The sequence below is a fragment of the Musa acuminata genome, chromosome BXJ2-11 (assembly GCF_036884655.1).
Source record: "Musa acuminata AAA Group cultivar baxijiao chromosome BXJ2-11, Cavendish_Baxijiao_AAA, whole genome shotgun sequence".
Taxonomy (NCBI): domain Eukaryota; kingdom Viridiplantae; phylum Streptophyta; class Magnoliopsida; order Zingiberales; family Musaceae; genus Musa; species Musa acuminata.
The window spans coordinates 31,006,945-31,025,660 of NC_088348.1; the positions used below are offsets into that span (position 1 = coordinate 31,006,945).

General features: G+C 39.6%; 3 protein-coding genes across 4 annotated transcripts; 1 reads left to right on the forward strand and 2 right to left on the reverse strand.

Moving 5' to 3' along the window:
• Positions 1-4,534: 4,534 nt before the first annotated feature.
• Positions 4,535-5,871, reverse strand: LOC103972136 (actin-depolymerizing factor 5). The gene is made up of 3 exons (XM_009386351.3): positions 5,660-5,871; positions 5,325-5,584; positions 4,535-4,830 (listed from the first exon to the last, which is right to left on the reverse strand). Exons 1-3 carry the CDS (start codon positions 5,678-5,680, stop codon positions 4,680-4,682), a joined length of 432 nt encoding a protein of 143 aa, XP_009384626.2. The 5' UTR covers positions 5,681-5,871; the 3' UTR covers positions 4,535-4,679.
• A 3,086-nt stretch (positions 5,872-8,957) lies between these two features.
• Positions 8,958-11,021, forward strand: LOC135626986 (trans-cinnamate:CoA ligase, peroxisomal-like). The gene is made up of 2 exons (XM_065132870.1): positions 8,958-9,208; positions 9,284-11,021. The coding sequence occupies exons 1-2, from the start codon at positions 9,011-9,013 to the stop codon at positions 10,847-10,849; spliced, it is 1,764 nt and encodes a 587-aa protein (XP_064988942.1). The 5' UTR covers positions 8,958-9,010; the 3' UTR covers positions 10,850-11,021.
• Positions 11,022-12,521: 1,500 nt separating this feature from the next.
• LOC135627080 (serine carboxypeptidase-like 18) lies at positions 12,522-18,199 on the reverse strand. 2 transcript variants are annotated; one of them, XM_065133039.1, is made up of 15 exons: positions 18,028-18,199; positions 17,751-17,918; positions 15,155-15,300; positions 14,804-14,883; positions 14,579-14,701; positions 14,385-14,487; positions 14,266-14,303; positions 14,091-14,192; positions 13,724-13,804; positions 13,498-13,650; positions 13,327-13,398; positions 13,133-13,251; positions 12,949-13,062; positions 12,830-12,875; positions 12,522-12,756 (listed from the first exon to the last, which is right to left on the reverse strand). In XM_065133039.1, the coding sequence occupies exons 2-15, from the start codon at positions 17,906-17,908 to the stop codon at positions 12,673-12,675; spliced, it is 1,419 nt and encodes a 472-aa protein (XP_064989111.1). In that variant the 5' UTR covers positions 17,909-17,918; positions 18,028-18,199; the 3' UTR covers positions 12,522-12,672. The 2 variants fall into 2 exon arrangements, with proteins under 2 accessions (XP_064989111.1, XP_064989112.1); XM_065133040.1 differs by lacking the exon at positions 18,028-18,199 and having other exon boundaries at positions 17,751-18,021.
• Between the last annotated feature and the right edge of the window lie 517 nt (positions 18,200-18,716).

The window sequence follows — 18,716 nt, forward strand, 5'->3', positions numbered from 1 at the left end:
TTTGCATCCAATAAGACAAGGGCTCCGTCGGATATCTCATATCCGAACCTCTACTCATCGCAATGCCTACCATATGTGTGTGACCCTCTAGGCCCAATATCGAGCTGGCCGTGAGTCATACCTGTCAGAACTCCTTCTAACTTAGTGAATTATTATCTCTGTAATAATTCACTCGACTCATCGACTACGGAAGTACTAGGCCACTACGCCGTAGTCCCCAGACGATACAGGGGAATCCAATCCATTGGACCTGTTTGTCCTCAGTTACCATGTACCTATAGTCCCTCATCCATCTAATATCCCAGAGACCGTATATCGAGCATGGTGCTGTCAGACCCATACGGTTTCTACTCGAGTCTCGCTCTAATCGGATTCTCCCGGAGAACTCTTTCTCTCTCAACCCGAATGACCCTGGCCAGGGATTTGTCTGAGCAAGAACACATAGGATATTCCTCTCATGACGCCGAGAGTGGATGATCCTCTGTCGACACTCAATAGCCCTCGTAAGGTCGACTACCACTCCCAATGACCAGCTGTACTAGATCTGAGAACAGTCAAACCTATAAGTCTGGTATCAAAGAGTGGAGCACTCATACAGGACATCCTTGGTGTCTCAAGTCTAAGGACCAGATACACCACTAGGACTATGGAATCGCTGTCTGACAATAAGGCATCATCAACCATCCAGCATTCCGTAAGCGGATCAATCAGTGAACTCATTCTCCAATGAGCACCTGTACTGTATCCCTAGTGTCCCTACACGAGCAGCTATGAGACCAGCTGCATCCATCATATGGACGGGTATACAGCACACCAGTCTATCCGGTTATCACGATGTCCCTCTCGAGTAACCTATGACCGGGATTATTTAGGATATGTATTTAAAGGTGAATCGATCTCATTATCGTGATCTCATCACGATCCGATTCCCATTGCACAAATCCAAGGACATCACAATATATATGCATTTATGCAATAGTTATAAAGTGATATACGCCAAAATATAATAAGCAAAAAGATTCTGTATCAAGTCACACGTGCCATCACTCACGTGATTGGCTTGCTGGGCACCTATGACTAGCAATGTCAACCTTCCAAAAGATACTTTACAGATGAGTACATGATGCTTACTGATATAAGTGAACTATGGAGTTATCATAAAGCAGTTGAAAGTGACAAAATAAAGTTGTTAATTGCTATATAGGAAGAGATGAATGCTCTGCAGAATAATCACACATATGATTTAATACAACTACCAAAGAGAATGAAGGACTTGAAGAACAAATAGGTTTTCAGGTTGAAGACTCAAGAATATTATTCTTAACAAAAGTACAAGGCGGTTATAAAAGGCTTTGGTCAAAAGAAAATTATTGACTTTGAAGATATTTTTTCTCCTGTTGTTAAAATGTCTTCTATTCGTGTTGTTCTTGGTATTACTGTTAGCTTTGACTTGGAGGTAAAGCAGTTGGATGTAAAGATAGCTTTCTTTCATAATGATTTGGATGAAAAAATTTATATGAGTCTGCAAGTTGACGAAGAGCTTGTATGAGATGAAGCAAACTCTAAGATAGTGGTACAGAAAGTTTGATTTATTTATGATTGAAAACAGATATAAAAGAACAGCTTGAGATTATTGTGTGTACATTAAACGATTTAAATGGTTTGATAAGAATTTTATTATTCTCTTACTTTATGTTAATGACATGCTTATCATTGGGAAAGATATGTCTACAATTGACAAGTTGAAGAAAAAACTGAGTGAGTCATTTAAAATAAAGGACATGGGCCTAACAAAGTAAATATTGGACATGTAGATTTTTTAGAAAAAAAAAGAAGATTTAGTTGTCACATGAGAAATACATCAAGAAGGTATTAGAAATGTTCAATATAAGCAATGCAAAGTCAATTGATTCTCCACTTTCAGGTAATTAATTTCAAGTTGTGCTTAGAGTAGAGTTTGTCAAGTGATAAAGATAAGACGATAATGCAAAAGGTTTCTTATGCTTCAATTGTTGAAAGTTTAATGTACGTGATGGTATGTATGAGGCTGGACATTGTATATGTAGTAAGTATTACTAGCAGATTTCTTACAAATCTAAGTAAATAGCACTTGGCAACGGTGAAGTAGATCTTTAGATATCTTAGAGGGAGCTCTAAGGTTTATTTAAGCTTTAAAGGTGGACCACTTGTGTTCACAGGTTACATAGATGTAGAGATATTGATATAAGAAAATTCACATCATGTTTTGTACTCACTTTTGCAGGGGGAGCTATGTCATGATAATCTAGATTGCAAATGTGTATTGCTCTCTCTACCACAAAGGTAGAATATATCGTTGCTATAGAGGTTTACAAAGAAATGCTATGGATAAAAGAATTCTTATAAGAATTGAGGTTGAAATAAAAAAAAATTATATAGTGCATTGTGATAATTGGAGCGTCATCCATTTGTGTAAAAATCGAACTTTTAATTTCAATTCAAAGCATATAGATATCAGATATCACTGAATTCGAAATGTATTTGAAGAAAAACAATTGCAACTTTAGAAAATTCACATGGATGACAAAGATCATACCGAAAGAAAGATAGGAGATATACCAAAAACTGCTCAGTATGACTTCATATTAAGGAGTCAATGGACAACCTCCCTTATGGGCTGAAGGGGGACGTTATTGGGTAGATAACCTATTATTCAACCCATAGTGGAATTTAATTACCCACAGCCCACTTTATTCAACCCATAGTGGAATTTAATTACCCATATGATGGATAGGGAAGAAAAAGGGAGTAACTGTGGCTATGAAAAAGAGAGAAGTAGCAGTGGTAGTTGAGGGGAATAAAATAAGAGAAAAAAAAAAGTGAAGAAGACAAGGATAATATAAAAATCATTCTTAGTTATCCAAATAGTGTTCTCATATCATATTAGATCAGATTTATACTTAATTCTTACTATGATCACTTGGAGAGATTTTGAATATTGTACACCATGACATAATCATTGTATCTCAATTATTCTCCCGTAATTGTTACTCGGGTTTTGGGCTAGAGATTCTGAGATTTGTATATTCATTATTTGTATAGTAGATTTTCTCTAGCTTGTCCTGTGATTTTTATCCATCTCGTTGAAGGGGTTTTTCACATAAATATTGGTGTCCTATTTAATTATGGTTTTCATTTAATTTTCTTGTGTGTTACAACCTGATTGTATTTATTTGTATACAAAATTCTCTTTTTATCCTATCATCCAATTCTTTCATGAATTGTTTTTCAACTCTAATGCATTTAAATCCGATCATGAATCATCTCTCCACTCCGATGTAACCAAATTTAACGTAATCATATGAAATATTCTTTAACTTTGATGATACCAAATCATGCTATGGAATATCCTTCATTTTTAACACAGTTGAATCCCATCAAAAGCATCCTCTAACTTTCACATGGTTGAATCTAACTATAAAAAATTATTCAATTATGATTCAATAAAATGTCTTACAATTTTGAGATGATCGAATTCATATCCTTCGATTACGACATAATCTAATCCGATCATCAAACATCCTTTTATCTTTAATATAATTGAATTGAAAAAAATAAATCTTATGTCAAATCAAAATGATAATGACATTTATTGCTCATGATGTGACTAAGTTATTTAGAAAATAAGACATTGTATCCCGACACCTTAATAAGAGAGGCTAACACGTGAATTGTATAACGTTACATCACACCCAATCACTGACTCATCAACTCAACATATTAGGTTGACATCATGCTTGCATCAATGTCGACTCAATTGCATCATAGAGAAGCAGTCATCCCAACACATCAATTCCTCACCTCATTAACATAGGCATATATGCGATAACTATAATGCTCGATTATTCAGTGAATAGTTGCATAACAAAATAAAGGTTAATGATTCTACATAACCATTAACTTTTCATTTAATTTCAATTGTTGCTTGAGCTTCCTATAAAAAAAAACCTCATGTGCACTCCTCACGTCCTTCAAACAATTTTGAGTATACAACACATTTCTATTTTTTCAATCCTTTAACTCTACTAACATAAGTAGAGTTTTCATTTAACTCTATTAACTTAAACATGAAAATATGGATTCGATTTTTATAGAATCTTTCATAGAACCTTCTTGTCCATAGACATCGGATATGTGAGGAGCTCGAACGTTAGATCTGTATTAATTTTGAGCCGTTACACAAGATATTAATGTTAATAATTTTTAAAATTTATTATTATTATTTTGATAAATATAATTGAATTAGATTTTTTTATTTTTTTTATTTGACCATACACAAGATCCGAAATGTGCGTCAACGCAGATAGATGCTGTCATTTTTAAGACAGGAACCATTTGAACAAACTCTTCCTGTGCTGAGTTCGGATCACGAAGGAACATCTAAGGGTCTTCATCAATCAAATCTTTTGCGTTAATTTCCGTGCAGCACATCGAGATCTTCTCCTTCGTCCTGCTGCTGATGCGTTGTTTCCCTTCGATTCCTCTGCCTCTGCTTCTCGTGTTCTGGTGCTCTGCATCCCTTTGCTCGTGCTATATGCTATGCTCAGCTGAGCTAAAGGTTATCTATCCCCCCTCATGAATACTACTTAGTCATTATATATATATTACTAGCTAGATTGAGAGGCCATGCATTCATCTGCTCAGTTGGCTCTCTCTTTGATTACATCAAACCCCATCTCCGTAGGATCGGTTGCCTGCACCTCATAGTGGATCCCATCAAGCAGCCTCCTCAGCCCTTGCTTTGAGGTAGCATACAGTATCTTTGATCTGATCCTTGATGCTGTTGGAGACCTGAAAAGCCAGCAGAACGCCATGTATGAACTCCATGACCACATCACTCAGTCGGTGAGTGTAGGAAAAAGTGGGATGAATCACACTCTGAATCAAAAGACGAAGCATAAGAGGCATCGCCATGAATGGTTGCAGTCTAAAGCTATGATGCTTTGTTTTGGTGCACATCACGATCATAGGGTTGGCAAGATGGATAGGTGCTAAGTCTCATTTCCACGTATGACTTGTTTGGCTTATTCGGATGGGGATGGATGATTCCAAGAACACACACACCAAGTTGATGTGCTTGTCAAACTCTGTGAAGGCTTTCCATTGGTGATGCAGGGGAGGAGAAAATAAGGATACTCGATGATCTTTCTCGCAGTATCTTTTCAGTTAAATGTCCTCTTTCTATATGGCTATATAGGCTAAGATCTGAGCCAAAAATTCTCAGCAAATAATGTTCTAAGATCAGAGAGAGAGAGAGAGAGAGAGGAGGAGGAGGAGGAGGAGACCATGTGATGAAGAACATCTTTCTCTTGGGGCAGTTGTCGACGCTGACGAAGTCGAAGTCGAAGACGGCGTAGCGGCAGTCGTCGTTGGGGAGGGAGGCGGCGAGGCCGTCGTAGCCTTCGCCGGGCCTGCCCACCTTGTCCACCATCACCTCTCTCGTCTTCTCGTCGATCTTGTACACCACGTACCGGCTCACCCTCTTCCACTTCATCTCCATGAACGAGCTCAGGCACTCCTGTTTCACCCGCATCCCCTCCGTCGCCTGCCATGACCACGCAGATCACACTCAAGCACAAGTAATCATCCATCAAGATGATGTCGTCGGTAATAGTATTACCATCTTGAAAGCCATGGCCATGGTTACAGCAGACAGCAACAAGCTTGCCGGTGCCTGCTTTCAGAGCCGACCTAATCCTGCTAGTCTTTTGGGACATGTCTTCCTGAGCTTGATATAGAGGCTGAGAAATAATTAAACACGTCTGTCATGTCAGCTTTTTAGGGTGTAAATGATTTGGATAAACAATGGTGCATGGCTTTGTTGGATTGTTGTCATCACTCTTTATCATTTGCAGAAACTTTTTCTTCTTCTTAAGATAATTCGGTGGGCAGGAATTGGTGTGATGCTTACAGCTTACCTTGTAGAACAGGGAAAGCAGTGACAGATGCCATCAGCTAACAGGGACGAAAGCAGTCGCTCGTACCACAATTGTTTATTCTGTCCTAAGAAAGAGAGAGAAAGTACAAACGACGTCCTGTTGAAAGATAATAATTATATTCTCTTTTAATGTATATTGTCCCTTTCTGCTCTGATTTTAATTACTTGTCTTCTTCTTCTTCTTTTGGACAATTTTGAGAATATTTTGGAATTAAGTGAAAGAAAGATACGATATTATGAAAAAAAAAAATGATTATTTTTAAAATAAAAATTAAAAAAATATTTATTAAAATTTGATATTATATTTTAGTTATTTCATCATGCTCTTATCTATAAATAGACAAAACCTCGTATGATTATATAATATCTATTTTCAATATCTATTTCTATTCTATCGTTTATAATGATTTAGCATTTAGAAAATAATTCTTGTAAAAAAATTTATCATAAAGAAATTTTTTATTAATTGATAATCATAATTAAAATCTAATCAGATTTATAATATATTTTAATTAATTATATATGATGATTAGACAAGAAGAAGAGGAAAAGCTATATTGCATTTGCCGAGAAATGAAAGGGACAAAGACTGAGAAAGCAATAGAGATGAAAGAAAGACGATGATGATGAGTGCACAACTCCATTGAAACCAACAGTGTTAAAGTTCGAATGCTAACAGTGAGAGTTTATGGTCCCATCCATCGTTCCTACGACCACATCTGAAGGGACCTCTTAATTCTTTGCTTGGAAGCGAAGATAGCCACAAGGGTGAGGCAGGCAAAGAAAAAAAGAGAAGGGAGAGGGGGCCATCACCCCCATTCCACAGACAGTGAAGGCTCACCATCACATGCACGGCATGCAGTCCCAGAAGATATCCAAAGGAGGCGAAGGGAAGCTTTGTGCCATCAATCTCGGCATGTAGAGTTCCTGCAAAAAAATCATAATAATAATTATCATTTATTTAACTATAACATTATAATTTACTATAATTAATTATTTTATGAGCACATACTTCTTAAGAATACACATTCGAAATCTTTTCCCTTCTGACTAATACGACATCATCACATCAGAAAAGAAACGAAGAGATGGAAGCTCTTGTCCTCTTCCGTCTGTCTCCTACGGAGAGAGCTCGTGTTATCCGGCCAACATATGGTCCCAACTCGGGCCAAGTGACAGTTCATCCCCGTGAGTTGATGGATTGATGAGCTGCATCACATATTGAGGTTTCTCCTTTTTTGTTAATGTTATTTGAGAAGATATAGCTTGTATTATCTTTTTTATTTGCTGATAATTATATTTTATTTATTTTAGGATATTTCTACTCTTAATCCTATTTTTACTATTTAAAATATTTATCTTATCTTTTTTTTTAATATTCCTAAGATACGTCTATTGCAAAGAAAGTAAATGCCCTTATAATGTTCCTTTTTTCTTTTTCTCTTTTCCTAATCATGAGCGACGACGAGCGAAGAGAAACGATGTTAGACGAACGTGAATGCCCTCTTTTTTCTACTCTTTCTTCTTATTCTTCTTTTCTTTGCTTGCCTAGCAACATCAATGGTGTTGCATGATAGAGTGGTGAGAAGGAGCATCATCGACACAACTATGATTCCGACGAACAAAGTAAAAAGTTGTGCGAAGAAGGATATTATTGATAATTGAAATGTTATAAATAGTAACCCTTATAAATAATAAGAGATGTTAATAATATGGGTTGAGGTTGCGGGTATCAATATTTTTTTTAATACTAATATCCATCTAACATAGTTAAGATCAATTAGGGTCTCGATTAATCGAATTAGGAATGAATAATATCTCTTAAGATTTTGATCACTAGCCAACGGTGATTAATTGATGAAGATTAATCATAATGGCATGCATGTAAGTATTTTAGATTTTTGGAAGTTTTTTGGGTAAGTTATTATTGTCACTAATAATTTTTTAAGAATTTAAACTACACAAAAAATCTTCTCGAATATTTGTTTATTGTCCTCCGAGTTTATTTATACTCCAAAAAACATATCCTCGATTCAGGATTTCCAATTGCCTCACCAGTAAAAACAAAATCCGAGAGCTACAGTGGTGGTGGCATTCGACGCGTGTAGACTCGCTCATCAGGACGAGCCCGATGTGGATCGATACATATACATGCTCGGCACACCATCGATGAGCTCTCAGCTGGCGGTGATAGATACGAGGTGGAAGGAGATAGGTATCAAGAGTTTTGGATGACGGACTGAGGACTAACCGTTCTACCTGTTTCTGCCTCCGTATGGGACGTTCTCGAACCCCTAGACGTGAAGGTGCTCAGCTCTAATTGAGTTCTAAGCTCTTTCAGCTCGTGTGAACGTTTAGGACCGCTGAATGGCCGACCAGTGTCATCGCTCCAAGTTTTGACTTCAAACAGGCATAGGTTGTTCTTCCATGGTCAAACGAAAGATTGGACAGGAAAACTTGAGTTAATGATTTCCATCCTTGGCAAGTCAGTCTGCAAACATGAAATAGTAGTTCTGAAACTTCCTGTTTTCTTCCACGCAAGCTGAATGCTGCCTTGATGTGATCCTTCCTGCTCGCATGCGTTCTTCCATGAAACCTACTCCAACCACTAGGAAAAGAGAAGGGGATGGCCAGCAGGCACGAAAGAACAACATCTTGACCTGCAACCCGTTCGTTTAATCTACTTTGTTGCTGGATTCTGAAAGGACCATCGTCATCGATTATTCGACTATGAACATGCAAGTCATGTGAATATTTATGACCAGTGGGTGAGTCATTCAGTAGCAGTGTTTGGTCAACAGTCCATGTTCAAACCCTCGACCGGCATGTTGGTTTCTCGTGCGCTTCCCCTCCAACTTCTCCACAAGTTCGCTACAAGTTGTCGAGCTCATTGCGGAGAGACTCCCCTCTTCTCTCTCTATATAAAGGCCCTAAGAACTCACTCGCGTTCGCCATTCCCATTGTTCCCAAGTCATCTCCATCTGCATCCTTTTTTTCCCTCTCCAACTTCTGTCACGACAGCTACAACCAGTGATGGATAGCCTAGGAAAGTGCCCAGCTAATTATGTTCCCCTCAGCCCCATCACCTTCTTGGAGAGGGCAGCCGCCGTGTACTCCGACCGCACGTCGGTCGTCTATGAGCGCACGCGCTTCACGTGGAAGCAAACTTACGAGCGCTGCCGCCGCCTCGCTTCCTCCCTCCGGAAGCTGAGCATCTCCAAGAATGATGTGGTATGTGTGTATAGAACGATCGTTCTTTGAGTGCTGTTGATCTCACCAAGTTTCTAACGTGGTTTATATATGCAGGTTTCAGTCCTGGCACCCAACATTCCGGCCATGTATGAGATGCACTTCGCCGTGCCCATGGCGGGCGCGGTGCTCAACACCATAAACACTCGTCTCGACTGCAAGAACATCGCCACCATCCTTAAGCACTCCGAGGCTAAGGTCTTCTTCGTCGACTACCAATACGTCCCCCTCGCTATAAGCGCCCTCAAGCTTCTGCTGGGCGACGCCGACACTTCCCAGCTGCCACTGGTCGTGGTCATCGATGACATCGATGCACCGACCGGCACTCGGCTGGGGGAGCTGGAGTACGAGCAGCTCGTCGCCGGCGGCCACCCGTTCCACGAGCTACCCCGGCTCGACGACGAGTGGGATCCCATCGCCCTTAACTACACCTCCGGCACCACGTCCGCCCCCAAGGGGGTTGTCTATAGCCACCGCGGCGCGTACCTCAGCGCCATCAGCCTGCTCCTCCAGTGGGGCGTCGGGAGCGAGCCTGTTTATCTCTGGTCCCTCCCCATGTTCCACTGCAACGGGTGGACCTTCACGTGGGGCGTCGCCGCCCGTGGCGGTGTCAATGTATGCATCCGCAACACGTCGGCCGCCGAGATGTACCGCGCCATTGCCGACCATCGTGTCACCCACATGTGCTGCGCTCCCATCGTCTTCACCATCCTCCTCGAGACCGGCCAGTCCGAGCGGCCTCCCATTGCCTCTCCCGTTCAGGTGCTGACCGGCGGCGCTCCGCCTCCAGCGCCGCTGCTGGAAAAGATCGAGCGCATGGGGTTCAAGGTGACGCACGCCTACGGGCTGACCGAAGCGACCGGGCCGGCGCTCGTGTGCGAGTGGCGGGCGGAGTGGGACCGGAGAAACCCCGAGGAGCGGGCGGCGCTCAAGGCGCGGCAGGGGATCAGCGTGCTCACGCTCGCGGACGTCGACGTGAAGGACGCCAAGACGATGGCCAGCGTCCCGCGCGACGGCAGGTCGGCGGGAGAGATCGTGCTCCGGGGAAGCAGCATCATGAAGGGCTACTACAAGAACAACAAGGACACAGCAGAGGCGTTCAAGGACGGGTGGTTCTTCACCGGTGACGTCGCGGTGGTGCACCCAGACGGGTACCTGGAGATCAAGGACCGGTCCAAGGACGTGATCATCTCAGGCGGGGAGAACATAAGCAGCGTGGAGGTGGAGACGGTGCTGTACAAGCACCCCATGGTAATGGAGGCGGCGGTGGTGGCGATGCCGCACCCGCGCTGGGGCGAGACGCCGTGCGCCTTCGTGACGCTGAAGAAGGGATGCGGAGGAGGAGCAGAGCAGAGCATAAAGGAGGAGGACATCATCGCGTACTGCCGGGCGAGCATGTCGCACTTCATGGTGCCAAAGAAGGTGGTGTTCGTGGACGAGCTGCCCAAGACTTCCACCGGAAAGATCCAAAAGTTTCAGCTGAGGGAGATGGCGAAGCGCCACAAGGTAGCAGAGAGACCGCCGAAGACTAAATCCGGGTTCACCGAGGCCCAGCTTCCGTACAAGGCTAAGCACCAGGTGGAGCCGCAACGAGAGCAAGCCCTGGCGATGTCACGCCTATGAACACATTACATTCATGTTCATCTATCAAATTGGTTCCCTTAATTACCTAAGCCTTGTCTAATAAGCCAAAAGAGATTTTGCAATTAGTTTATATATTATTCTTATATACTTGCATCATAATAGTTTTCAATATTAATTGTATTCACTATAATTCTGGTGATAATTCCTAGTATTTTCAATGAAATTTCTGTGCTTTATGCTTCAAGATAAGAAAGTGTCTAAATTCTCCTCCTCTTCGATCAATGTTCAATTCTAAAATCACTTTGAACTTTGACTAGACTTAAGCTTTCCATGCAGGTCAACTCAGTGTGTCTCATGGTCAACATTAAGGAATGGTAACTTTCAACTTTATTTCTCTATGCACAGACCAACGGTTCCTCCACCCATTCTACTCACTAACAATACTATGTCCAATCCTGTAAATGTTGAGTTTCTTCAAAGATGCCATTTGTCTTATTCTTAGTTTATGCTGAGGTCCCAATCTTCTTTTTATTTCTCATAAAGATAATTTACTTATTTAAAGAATTCATGTCAAGTACGATGAATCGATCTAGTTTAGCCTAAATCAGCTTATCAATAATTTAATTTTAAAAATTATAAATGATTCTTATTCCATAGTGTTAGTGAACTTATGTGTTAATAGGGATCGATAGTGTTGTGGCTTAGGTGTCAATAGGGTTCGGTTAAATCCCGAATGTGCAAGGTTGCTTATGTGGATGCTCGGACGGTGGAAGCAAATGTCGGGTCGGGTTGAGTTTGAGCTTCATCTTCCTGAGTACGGTCTTCTCCCTTAACGGAGTGACTTGCTTCTTCATCGTTGAGCTCCTACATACAAGCTGAGGTCGGAAGGGGGTTTCCTGACTCGACCTCTCTGAAAGCTAAGTTAGAATTGAGTGAAATAAAAGTGAGTTGAATGTGTGTAGAAGTCCATCCCCTGACTTCGATCAAGGGGTTGGCTTTTATACTTGTGAAGGAGGATCGATCGTACGCGATATGTTAATGGTGATCGACTCCTTGGGCGATCGTCTTATACCTCCTGTGCGAGCACCAACCGAGCTCAACGGATCCACATCGCGTGACGTCGTTTTGAGCTTTTCGGAGCAGCTTTGTGCTATACAGCATCGTGTTGTATGGTCTCGGATAGTGTGGGAATAGGCAACCATCCTATCCAAGTCCGAGGTGTTATATCGACGTAATTCACCATATCAACCCTAAGGCTCCACATTGGCATTAACATCACTGTTGAATGTTACCGCATGGGTGATACCAGAATATCGTTCTTGAGTTGATTAATCATTTAAGATCAAATCAAATTAATTTTAATTAAAAAAATATCAATTTAATCGAGTTCATTTTTTTAAGTCATTAATTGATTAATCAAACTAACCCAAAGGTACTATGTTGATCCAATTTTAATATTATAATTTCATAAATGGTCTTATTATGTGAATCCAATTCGACAATCGAACGGATTCATTTAAAAAAAATATAAATTTAAAATTATAAATCACTTAACCAATTAACTAAATCAAATCAATCGATTCGATTTGAATACTAAGGATATTTAGTTGATTGAGGAATAGAGAAATCAATAGTTCCTTCAATGAGACATCATGGCATATATTTCCTTCAATGAGAATTTTATTTTCGGCAATGCTTAATCACCGAAGAATAATTCATGAATATTCTCTTTATTTAATCACTTATTTAGAAGTATAAGTCAGCTCATAATGTCATAGCCACAATCTCTGTTCTTGCTGGGAATCAAGCACTGTATCAACTCGTGATGGCCGTCAAGAAACAGGTTGAAGGTGACGACGATATCAGAGTGGGGAACCAGCAAACCACCGGTCGACCATGGCTAAGCATTCCTTTGGCTTGTACTCTGGAGCTGTGTGACCACCACCCTGCGGAACAAGATCGAAAAGGTTAAGGAGAGAGTTCATACTGATCAAGCAAAATCCACCGAAACGAACTTACTTTGATGGTCACAAAAGTGAGGTTATTGGAGTAAGTCCTCGTGAATCTGAGATGACAGCAACCTCGTGAGCAAGATGATGCGACTGAAGCTAAAGATTTCTGTGACTGGAGAGGCTCACCCTGCGACTTGGCCATCCACAAACCACGATCGCCAATCGTCCACGATGGAGAAGTTGAGAGATCTGATCCACGCCTGTGTCCCCACAAATGGCACGCTCATGTCATGGTCGCCGCTGCGTGCCAGAAGAAGAGTAAATGCCTCTCATAAACCATGCATGATGCCAACAGCGGCAAGGGCTTCACCTGTATGCCAGAGCTCTGTATCCTCTGCTGGTGAGGGAGAGATGATACTTCAGAGAACTCGACACATCGTTCGTGTAGTTGATGCCATAGTTGCACCTCACCCAGATTTGCTTGGTTCCCTGCTTGCCATCGGCATGAAAACCTTTAGAATTCAGCCATGTTCCTATGGAACTTCCTCTTGATCTCACGCATACCTCGCGAACGCCAAGCGCTTCTCTCACGGTGTCATTGTTGGCCCAGAAGTAGGAGAGCACATATCCAGAACTCTGATAAGAAGGTTCACCAATGATGACATAAGCATTCTTCTTCTCCAGGAGAAGCTTTCTGAAATGTAGTTTAGGTTTGAGAAAGAGGAAAGGGCTTACCCTACACTGCAAAGGGAGGTCAGACTTTGACAAGGGCTGCTCGAGGTGTTCTTCAAGCAATTTCCTTCTGTCTGCAGTCAGCATGTTTCGTTTCGGGCTCGCGAAGAAGCACAGAGGCTCCAGGATATGGACATTGTTGATGCCAAAGAGACCCTGTATATTTACATCGCCATGAGAGATTGTTCTTGGTCGAGTAGCGTGGTCAAAAGGCATACTGCATCCTCACCTGATTCACAGCTTGTAGGCAACTCGCACACTCTGCATTTCTAGGACTCTGATACTGCTCTCTGCAACTCCTCTTTGTTGCCTAAGAGAAACCAAACCAGACCAGATCAATGCTCGAGAGATGAGTCTTTACGTATAATGCATACAACATGAAAGGTTCTTCAGAGGAATTGATCTCTGTCACACATTGTGATATGTTGGTAAGCTGGAAGAACATAAGATGCATTAATATAGCGATTGCTTACTGTGGTGATTGCTGGACTTAATCATCATAAATCTTATGATGTAAGACTTATCACTAGTTCGTGTTTCTGTATCTGTCATAATTTTCTTCAGATTAATGGAGAAGATTAAGACAAATTAATCACCTCATAAAGCTCATCGGAAATTAGACCCATCCCATGAACATAAGGGATTATTGCATTCCCATCATACTCTCCATCTGTAGAAGGGTTGCCAACAAGGTATCCCTGAAACCATGAGCAATCAATCTCAGAATAATGCTCATGTAAGAAGACACAGCTTTGCTAGGAAGCTCTAAACCTTGAGATTGAAGTGCAACCCATCTCCAGCTTCATTTCCTGCGGCATGGATGGATGAGCTTTTGTTCCAGTTCATAAATGCATTAACAGGATTCAAACAAAACAAGTGTAGTGGTTTACCATCTGAAATATATTGAGCAATGACTGGCACAAGGAGGCCAGAATAGGAATCTCCACCAATGTAAAGAGGATTTTTGATGAATGATGGGTGATCAACATACCACTGCACGCAAATATTAGCTTAATTCTCCCTTTTATCTCTCACTGGTTTGATGAAATGGAGAAAAGACATGAATTGGAGTAGTAGTATCCACCTTCTTAAGAAATGTGCAGACATGAATGGCAGACTTGGTATCAGTGATAAGTAAGCCTTGTTCGGTGTCTGAATAGGAGAATCCAGTCCCAACTGGTGAATCCAGAAAGATGATGCTTGACACCTGAGGGTCCACTAAAACCATGTAAAAGCCAGCTGACAGTGAAGAAGAAGAAGAAGAAGAAGAAGAAGAAGAAGACTAAATGCAACAGCAAGAGATATACACCTTTGTCCAGGAGATTGGATTGTAGATCAAAGAAGGAAGAAGACCATCGGTGTACCCAGCTACATCGAATTGTAGAGGACCTGCCAAACCAAAATAAACATCTAAAAGAATGCATAGACTCTGTTCTTGTTGTTCCTTTTTCTTTCCTTCTCAATCCTTATCATAAAAAATCCTGCAAATTGATAGACATAATTGTCGTTTATTGCCAGTCAAAACGCTTTCTGTCTTGATCATGACATGTTAATATCTTTCTCGCGTTTCCATCCTCAACATTTATAGGGTTTAACAGGCAAGACATCTGGATCAGGCCGTGGCTCATGGTGACCACGAGATTGGTGCAGGCATCATTACCTATCTCGAACATTAACCCGGAGAAAGCTGAGCAGCCAGGGCCGCCGGTTATCCACACCATGAGAGGGTCATCCGCCGGCTTCCTCTCAGACATGATGAAGTAGTAGAACAGCTGCACGCCATTGGCTTCATCCACGTCCACGTAGCTGAGCAAACACACCACATCAGCTCTCATCTAAAAGAATACAAATATACATAAACCAGCGCTGCTGTTACTACTACGTCATCATCGTCGTCATCATCATCATCCCCAAGAACACCTCGCATGGTGGTGGAGAGGTACAAAAGGGGGTGCAAGTTTGTTTGCATGATGTGTTGAATTAAAGGATTAGGTGGTAGGGGTGACTTCGGTTCACTTCAAATCGAAACCGAACCGGTTTGAAATTAGAATTGAATCAGATCAACAATCGGATGGATTCACAAAAAAAAAATTACAAAGTTATAATTCTAAAAAATTTAAAAAAAATTATGATTTATTTGGATAATTCTTTTCTTTAGTAAAAGAAACAAAGGAGACCAAATAGTAAAAATTCTAAATTTATACATAATAAATCTCAAGTATTATGATTTGGATAAAACTCATTCAAATTCTATTTGTCAAAACATCAAAATAACTTTCTCGGTTTAAGAGATTTATAAAATAACATATATAGATTCATCAATTTCTTATTGAAAACTCGATAATTTTTAGAGATGAAAAAATTTTCAACAAAAATATATTCCTTTTTTTAGTTTCCATTTATGTGATTAATTTCGTATTAGCATGTCCTGATCTTTTATGCCAAAGCCATGTATCGTCGTTTAAAAATAAAAAATAAGTTTTATCACATAACAAAGATCAATAGTATACACATTAAAAAATAAAACATCAATAATTCTAATTCTAATGATCTTTTCTTTATTATTATTGTTACGACTAGTGAGTTTTATGAAGTATTTTGAATCTGCAGTCATATACCTTCAGCTTTCACTATCAAGATTTTATCTTTTGTTCCTAGCTTTCAATTATAGATATATCTACAAGAAAAATGAGTTTATTCTAGGTACACATTTAACTTTGGGTTATTATCTTTCTATCTTAACAATTGTCTAAAATCATTTATGGTTCCTCTAGGAACCTAAACTAATTTATAAGAGCTATATTTTTTAAATAAATATTTTTAAGCATATTGTCCACATTTATTTTTAGGATAAACATGTAATATAGGTCTTTTAACAAATATAGTTTATTTTTATTAAGTGTTACTCACAAAGCTAATTCCTTCCATACATGACTTTTATAAGCAAGAATCATGATTAATGATTTACTACCAAGTTTAAATTTTTTCTAATATTTGTTGTAATAATAAATTTTTTTTTTTTTTATGAATCTAACTCTTCATATTTAGTGCAAGAAGTTAACAATCAATTATCATATTCATTTTTTAATTTATCAAATTTACTAGAGAGAAAAATATATTCCTTTTTTAACAATTTATATTTATTACCAATTAACTTAAATTCATCATATAAATTATTGAATGCTTCAAGTAATTTATCATAAAATAAATGGACTTCGGTTGAGTCATATACCTCTTCGTTGAGAGTAATCACGGTGTAATTAGCCACCTTATCTTCATTGATTTGCTCTTCCACTCGATTTGTCCCAAATCACTTTGAAGTACCTCGTCTTCTTGCGTTCGCAAATGATTGTATCATTTTTAAGTTCAATTTTAGATTCTTATTTTTTAAAATTAGTCTTGTTCTTTTTCATGAACTTTTTAATTTTTCTTATCAAAAGTATTGTGTCATCATCACTTGAGCTTTCGCTCGAATGGTCTTCTTTGATTCGAAGTGGCCATATATTATGTGTAGTTTCATAAGTCGAAATACGATTAAACTTATTTTTATCTAAAGCATAAAATAAAACATCATAGCTTTTATATTTAAAGAAAATAATTTTTTTCTCTAGATCATTCCATCATTTATTGGTGTAGAGGATTTGTGAAAACCATATTTAATAATATTTTATAACGACTGAACTACTATAAATTCAATGTGTATTTTTTATTATACTCTTTGTTACTATTGCTTTCTGATTTAATTGCTTATTACACTTTCTCATACTCTAAGTCAAGCATAATTTCGTTATTAGTTTTCATCGAACAAATTTTCAAATCATAATATTTCGAAAGTACTAATTCATCCCTCCTCTCTTAACGTCGTTGTACTCACAAAATCCCACTCTATGGTTTAATTGTTTTGCATATTTATTTAAATATAATATCATTAAATTTTAATTAAAAAATATTATTGATAATTATATATATATATATATATATATATTTATTTATTTATAATGGGTCAGTGACGAAGGTAAAATAGCTAACACTTTGAAATGCACAAACTACTAATTAAGCATGATCTTAGAATAAGACTATTTGGTGAAAAGATTCTCTACCGCTGGCTTTTCTAAGTTTAATCTTCAGAATTATAACCCATATAGATTCATCTAAAGCTTATGATAGTGATCAGTAAGACTATTCTTCTTCTTGATGTATAGATGGATAATTCATAGGAGAAAACAAAGGAACACAGAGGAGGAGGAAGAGTTTACCCTGTTTCCAGATGGAACGGAAGAGGCCCCTCGAACCCAGGAAGATGGGTGATGACGTTGAGAGATGACACGAGAGGCTGCTGCGCCAGGAACAGTTGCAGCAGAAGAAGAGCAGCAGAAGAGAAGCTAAGCAAAAGCTCCCTTACTGCTGCCGCCATGCTTTCGCCCCTGCACAAAACGAGTCAAAGGAGCGTACTTTAAGGTAGAGCCGTCGGCACCACTGGTGGTGGCACGCAGCGCAAGAGATAACGAGCCTGGAGATGTGGCTGGTTCTTACCACGACAAGTGAACCGCCGTGAAAAGAGATCAAGAACCAGCAATATCAACTGCTGGGGCAGATGGTAGAAGACAGAGAACTCGACAGCACTTTCAAGGTGAGAGGCAATTGCACTGACGCCAACGAAAGTGTCGTGTTTGGCGTCGATTCTTTCCGAGTAGTAGAAGACAAAAGGCAAAAGAGCGAATCGTCTGCATCCTGCATCGGTCTCTCCTCTGAAATCGTTTCTTACTCGAACGATTGCGTACGCTGCTGGAAGACCAGAGCGGTTGGGAAGACAAACGGAGCCATTCTTATGACTTGGGTGAAGACAATGACACCATAATCTGGAAAATTATCAGAATCGTCTACCATTTCTTTGCTGTTCTCTAAATTCTCAGAACGTGTCAGGTCAGAAACGTAGCCTAATACGTCGCTTCAATCAAGAGTTGTTTAGTGATTATTGTCTTTTTCTTGTCTATACGGATGACACACCGATGACATATAGAAATATTATCCAACAGTCTAAAGATAATTTATTTTAATAATAATGAGAGATCATTTGATCGATCGGTGTGACTCATAGGCTCACGAAGAATTATTTATTTTGGACGATGGGTGTACCCTCACGATTTTATCCTTTCGAAACATCTGAATTTTTAAAACATTTCTAAGTATAAAAGAGACCTGACAGATTTATGAGCATCCCT

Excerpts from the sequence above, each read along its gene's own strand:
- LOC135626986 (XM_065132870.1), top strand. The coding sequence starts at position 9,011 with ATGGATAGCCTAGGAAAGTGCCCAGCTAATTATGTTCCCCTCAGCCCC. Across the intron at positions 9,209-9,283 it reads GCATCTCCAAGAATGATGTG|GTTTCAGTCCTGGCACCCAA; the intron begins GTATGTGTGTAT and ends TTATATATGCAG.
- LOC103972136 (XM_009386351.3), bottom strand. The coding sequence starts at position 5,680 with ATGGCCATGGCTTTCAAGATG. Across the intron at positions 5,585-5,659 it reads TGGCCATGGCTTTCAAGATG|GCGACGGAGGGGATGCGGGT; the intron begins GTAATACTATTA and ends TGGTCATGGCAG. Across the intron at positions 4,831-5,324 it reads AAGATGTTCTTCATCACATG|GTCTCCAACAGCATCAAGGA; the intron begins GTCTCCTCCTCC and ends CTGGCTTTTCAG.
- LOC135627080 (XM_065133039.1), bottom strand. The coding sequence starts at position 17,908 with ATGGCGGCAGCAGTAAGGGAGCTTTTGCTTAGCTTCTCTTCTGCTGCT. Across the intron at positions 15,301-17,750 it reads CCGTTCCATCTGGAAACAGG|CTACGTGGACGTGGATGAAG; the intron begins GTAAACTCTTCC and ends GTGTTTGCTCAG. Across the intron at positions 14,193-14,265 it reads GGTTGCACTTCAATCTCAAG|GGATACCTTGTTGGCAACCC; the intron begins GTTTAGAGCTTC and ends TCATGGTTTCAG.